Raw genomic sequence first — 6,000 nt, forward strand, 5'->3', positions numbered from 1 at the left:
TCTCTCTTCTTTGAAGGGCCTTCCTTGACCCTCATTTCCCTCCGGCTACCGTGCCATTTTCTGCATCGTTTCACAGGAACTCCAAGAGTGAGATATCTGTATTTCACAACTCCTCCAACCCAGACCCTTTCAACCCGGATGCAGAGCCTCCCACTCCACTGTGACCTCTTAGCAGGGGCACCAGTGACCACCCAAAGTCTAACAGGCCATCGGCTGTCATCACTCTTGCTGGCTTCCTCCTGGCATGTTCCACATTGACTAGTCTTTCTTGCTGGTTTCTGGGCATCACTCTCCTGGGTGTATTCCCCACTTGCTTGAAAGTTCCCTCTGGTTTTTGTGGGCCAGTCCCCTCCTTTCTTATTTTATGTATGTGGGTATTTTTTTTATAAATGTATCTGTGCACCACTTTTGTGCCTGGTGCCCACAAAGGCCAGAAGATGTCAGATTCCCTGGGACTGGAGTTATAGACCGTTGTGAGCCACTATCCGAGTTTTGGTAACTGAACCTAGGTCTTCTGCAAGAACAGTCAGTGCTCTTAACCACTAAGCCATCTCACCAATCCCCTGCTCCTTTAAAAAAAGTGTACTTATTTCATGTGTATGTGTGTGCCCGGGTGTGTGAAGGTGAGCCATGTGTGTGAACACCAGGAGAGGGCATCGGATCCCCTGGAACTAGAGCTGCAGGTGGTTATAAGCCACTCAAAATGGGTGCTGGGAATTGAATCCGGGTCCTTTTGAAAAGCAGAAAGTGCTCTTTTAACAACTGAGCACCCCCATCCCCTATCTCTTGACCTCAGGATGTTGGTGCGTCCCACAGACATGTTCCACCATGCTCATTCTTGGCTTTTCTTATCTGGCTTTCAGTGTCTTCACTTTGGTGCCTCCAGCTTGGCCAGCTTGGGTCACTTGCCAACACTCCAGACTGGAAGATCCTGCTGCATCTCACCCTTCTGTACTGAGGGTATCCCCAGTACTTCTGACTCCCTTCCTCCTTTGAGCCTCCCTCTCCACAAATGGTACTGCCATCCACCCATCAAAACCCCAAGCGAAACCAGGCAGTCACCCTCAAAACACCCAACACTGACCAGGGCTCCCCCGCTCTGCTCAGACGCCGCACAGCTCGCTCTCTCTCTCTCTCTCTCTCTCTCTCTCTCTCTCTCTCTCTCTCTCTCTCTCTCGGCTTTGACAGTAGACCATTAGCTCCTGTCTCTCTCTACACATCTTATCTCCAGCCCATGGTCCACATAGCGGCTCAGTCATCTTGCAGCTCGGCCAGCTCCCCTCCCCTAGTAGTTCTTGTCCTGCCTGGCTATGACATGACCTCTGTAGACAGACAGTATGGTCTAGCCCTGGCTATCGCTCTTTAACTTCATGTCCTGTCATCATTTCCTTTGCTTACTCGGCCCCACCCTGGCATGTGTCCGTGTGTCTGCACTTCTGGTAGGTGTCTGTATTGTCTCTGAGCCTGCTTCTCCATCTGGAAAATGGGAGGCCTGGAGTCAGTTTGCAAATACCTAGAAACAGCTTCGGGTAGACTGTCCATCCACCGTGCTCGCCATTCAGCCTGAAGGTGTTCTAAGAGCATCCTGAGAGCCCAGCTCCTCTCTAGGTTCCCCTCCTCTACAACATAGCTCAGGTACATCCAAGAATCCAAGAAAGTAGGAACTGAACTGAGCCTCTATCCCACCAGAGGAGGTCAGGACTTGCATAGGAATGGACTACAACTCCCAGAATGTTTTTTGCTGAGGTGCAAAATCCAGTCCAGCACATGTTGGGTCCTCGCTGGAAGAAGGGGTATGCTAGGTCAGTTCTTGACCAGGACTTCAGTACAGTAGCCCTGCCTTAGTCAGCTGTCTCAGCAGAGACAGGTACCTGGTTTCTGACATCCTGTGCGGGGAACACCTCAACCCCTAACGCTCTGCAAGTGTCCCCTAGGAAAGGAATTAAAGCTGCAGCTGGGGCTGCAGCAGGCCTCGGGGCATGATCACCTTGTGGTGGGCTCCTGAGTTTCAGGCTCTAGCTTTTCTTGCTGGCAAAACACGACTAAGAGATACATCTAACCTGCAGCCCAGAGGCTGCATGAGGAGGCACATGGCCCAGGCTCAACAGAAAATTGTGAACTTGCTGAAAATATCAAGTCTGTGTGGACTGGGGATGTACTTTATAGATGATTGTGTCATCTTGCGATGCCAAAAGACTGGGCATGGCTGGCTTGCCTCTAGAATACCTCTTCTCCTGGGGCAAGCATCCTGTGAGCTGGGTCAGTGGCTTTTAAGAAATGCCAGACAGGAACTCTCCTGGCACAGGTTCTCGGGGAAGCTGGCTGTTTCCCCAAGCTTCTCTATTGGAGTCTCACTATTAATTACCTTGGATGCCGGGCGATTGGTCTCAGTGGGATCTGGGACTGGATTTCTTGGTGGACAGCACAGAGGCTGCTAAAGCAGAGTCAGTCCACCTCCCCCAACTCCATCTTCTGAGGTCAGACCCTGATAAACCAGGCTCGCCTCACATGTGCTCACTGTGAAGCCTAGGTTGGCCTCAAACTCACAGCAAACTTTCAGTCTTAGCCTCCCAAAGGCCTGCAGCAGATTCTTCGCTTGACCTTAGCCCGAACACTAAGATAAAGACTACTGAAATTAATGATGTCCCTTTAACATAGGGCTGTCGTGGTCCCCAGATGAGCCAGGGTGCTCAGACACTTTGTGTCCCTGATGAGCTGCCTCACCTTGCTAGAATGAACTGTAAGTCTATCCTGTCCTCACCTTGCCACACACAGAGCGAGACAGATACTCCTCTGTGGCATTCTGTGGCTTATGTGAGCCACAGAAGGGAAACCCGGACAGCCCGGGACATGGGACACAAAAACCCTGCCCCGAACCGACCCTGCATAGCTAGTGTGATGCGTACCGGTGAGAGGAGCTGTGTACTTACGCCATGACGATCACACTGAAGTCTAGCCAGTTCCACGGGTCCCGGAGGAAGGTGAACGCATGCAGGCAGAAGCCTCGAGCTAGAATCTTGACCAGAGACTCAAAGGTGTAGATGGCGGTGAAGGTATATCTGAGGAGGAGAGACCATCAGGGGCTGTCAGGGGGGCTGGAGCCTACAGACTCGGTTCACAAGCTTTCCTACCTGGTGTGAGCCCTGGGCAGCTCCTCACATCAGAGCCGTCCATCACAGTGGCCTGTGCCCTGTGATAAAGCTTTAATAGGCCCTGCAGGTCTGTGCCAAACATCTAGCTAACAACTCCACCTGCCCCTTTGCTTTACAGAGAGACTGTCAAGTGTCTGGAGAACTCTCCACTTTCACCCTTGCTTGAAGAACCCTATGTATCCCTCCCTCCAGCTCTGGTGGCACGTGTCCACAGGCACATGTTGACTACCAAGTCAACAGAGTGGGACACCATGGGTAGGGAGACTCACTGACCAACAGTCATGTTTGGGGGCTCGCAGGCACTAGCGGTGGAAACAGGGACACCGACAAGCAGGGACACCGACAAGTACTTGGGGCCAGAGTTCTAGCTGCCTACTCTGGGCTAGAGGGAATGCAGATCTTCTGGTGTGTAAGGCTGGTAGGGTCCTTTCTGCCTACAGCAGCCTGAGGGATCCAAAATGCCTCTGCTCCTGGGGGCTGGCCCACAGGGAAGGCAGTAAGTAACCCAGGCTTCAGAGCAGCCAGGCACAGCCACTGCAACACCAGCCCTGGCCCTCTTTGCAAGCCACTCTTAGAGGCAGCTGCACCTTCCAGACGTTTCCATAAACCGGGAGCTGAGTGTGGTAAGGGCCCACCAAGTCTGCTTAGACCCTGGACAAAGTAGACATTTCTTCAGGAAGGGAAGACTCAAGAGGCAGGGTTCTAAAGCCTCAAAGCATGCTGGGAGGCAGGACTTGGGTAGGGGCCAAGGCAACAGTGTAGCACCTGAGCCGAGACCCCCACTGCCTTCCTGTTGCTATCCCCCCAGCTGCCTGTCAACTCAGTTGGGCTCCAATTCTCAGTCTTCCCATCTGGTACAGGGCTGTGCTGACCCCGCTGACCTCGGGTTAGCAGAGAGAATGCTTACTGATCTTGTGACAGTGCCTGGCATGTCCCTCTTTAGGGGCTGGGAAGAATCCCTACATTGCCAGTTTGCAGAGCTTCCACCTCTAAGGCCGCAAAGTTACAACAAGCATACAGCATGAGAATGGCAGAGGCTGAGCGAAGGCTACTCTCCTGGGCAGGACTCAAGTCGTGGGCGGAGCCTCCAACTCAGGCAACTCCCAGGCCCTTGGCAGGGGAATAGAAAGGGCGGGGGGATGGGCCAGGAGGAGAGGCCCCTGGAGATACTCACTCAACATATTTGGTCCAAGGCGGAGGGTCGTGTTGTGCCATGAACACACAGTTGGTTAGGATGGTGCACATGATGAGCATGCTGAAGAGCGTGACGCTGGAGTTAAGGAAGCCATTGGAGGAACTGGCGACAAACCCACATAGAAGATCCACAGAGGATGCTGTGGGAAGAGCTAACGACAAACCCACATAGAAGATCCACAGAGGAAGCCAAGGGAGGGACTGGTGACAAACCCACATAGAGGGTCCTCAGAGGAAGCCGTGGGAGGGGCTTACCCACAAATCCCTCAGAAAGCTATGGGAGGAGCCACAAAAAACCACAAAAAAGCTCTATCCATAAAGCCACAGAAGGCGCCTCCCCCTTAGAAAGCCACGGAAGGGGCTGCAGGAAGCCATAGAGGTCCCATCCACAAATCCACAGAAAGTCTAAAGAAAGCTGTGTAAGGGGCCACACAAATTCACGGGAGGAGGTCAGCTAAGCCACCATTGCTGCCGAGGGGCTGGGCCTGATGTCACTGCCAGGCAAATGTTGCAAGATCAGAGAAGACACTCCCTGTGTTGCGAGGCCTTAGCGCCAAGGCCTCCCTACCCAGGGGTCTGCTCTCTGTGTCCTCTAGGCACTTGCTGCCAGAGCCTGGCCTGTTCCATAGCTTAGCAGGCAGCAAACAAACTGGAGACCACATCTTCCGCAGGGCTCTCTGGGGGACCCAGTGCGGAGTGAAGAGACACCCAGGACCTCAGGGTTGACTCCTGATCTCAGCTCTCTAAACTGGAGCAGTCTGGAGCCGTCCAGGAAGATAGGCAGGATCCGAAGTTCCCTCTCCCCGGGCTTCAGCTTCAAATCACACCTGGAGGTGAGCTGCCATGTTGGAGGGGGGGCATTTCCGGTGTGCTTCCGGCCTCTACACCTGCCTCTCACTCCAGTCCCATGCCCTGGGCTCCTCGCTTCTCAAAATCTCTCATCTCCCCAAAGACCACCTCAGCTCATTGGCTATTGTAGCACCACACCCCCAGAGGCCAGCCATCCCCCTTTTAGCCTGTGACTCCTCACTGAATATTAGCCCATCTGTCTGCTCGCCAGAAAGGGGACTCTGCAAACACTACCTTTGTGTCCCGGGTATCTTTGTGGGAACCCAGGTATTAGCTAAACCACCATCCCCAACTCTGGCTGCGTCTTAACTGTCGCTCCAGGCTGGACAATGCTCTGACTGACTTCCTTCGCTCCTTTCCTTGGCTTCTGTAAGATGAAGGAAGGGGGATTAGACCCTGGGCCTCCTAGAGGCTGGGGTGCCCCAGGGGCCTGGCTGCATTCACAGATCCCCCTCTCTACCCCAGAGAGAGGCTGCACTGACCACCCGTCACACCACAGCTCAGCCTCAGCCCTGAGCACATGGCTGCCAAAGGTGACTCCCAAGAGCAGTCCCAGCTCTCAGGACCCCCCCCCCCCCCCCATATACAGTTCCATTCTCCTGACCCCGGGCTGGCCCTTACTGGTGCCTGCTCTGGGATGAGTATGAGTAGAGTCTAGCCAGGTGAATATCCGTCCTACCTCCAGGCTCTTAGATAACCCAGTTAATTAGAAAAGCAGCCTCATTTATAATTAATTCCCTAGTTTCTCATAAGAGAGAGAGAGAGAGAGAGAGAGAGAGAGAGAGAGAGAGAGAGAGAGAGAGAG

At 53.5% G+C, this 6,000-nt stretch overlaps 1 protein-coding gene across 5 annotated transcripts in view; it reads right to left on the reverse strand.

Annotated features, from left to right (window-relative positions):
* Scn5a (sodium voltage-gated channel alpha subunit 5) overlaps positions 1–6,000 on the reverse strand; it is a 96,865-nt gene that overhangs the window by 64,823 nt on the left and 26,042 nt on the right. For all 5 annotated transcript variants that reach the window (XM_021205924.2, XM_029543844.1, XM_021205925.2 and 2 more), the window contains exons 4-5: positions 4,327–4,416; positions 2,931–3,059 (exon numbers count right to left, since the gene is read on the reverse strand). In XM_021205924.2, the coding sequence (XP_021061583.1) occupies positions 2,931–3,059; positions 4,327–4,416 (219 nt within the window). The remainder of the gene's footprint in view (positions 1–2,930; positions 3,060–4,326; positions 4,417–6,000) is intronic.

Source organism: Mus pahari, chromosome 10 (genome assembly GCF_900095145.1).
Source record: "Mus pahari chromosome 10, PAHARI_EIJ_v1.1, whole genome shotgun sequence".
Classification (NCBI taxonomy): Eukaryota; Metazoa; Chordata; class Mammalia; order Rodentia; family Muridae; genus Mus; species Mus pahari.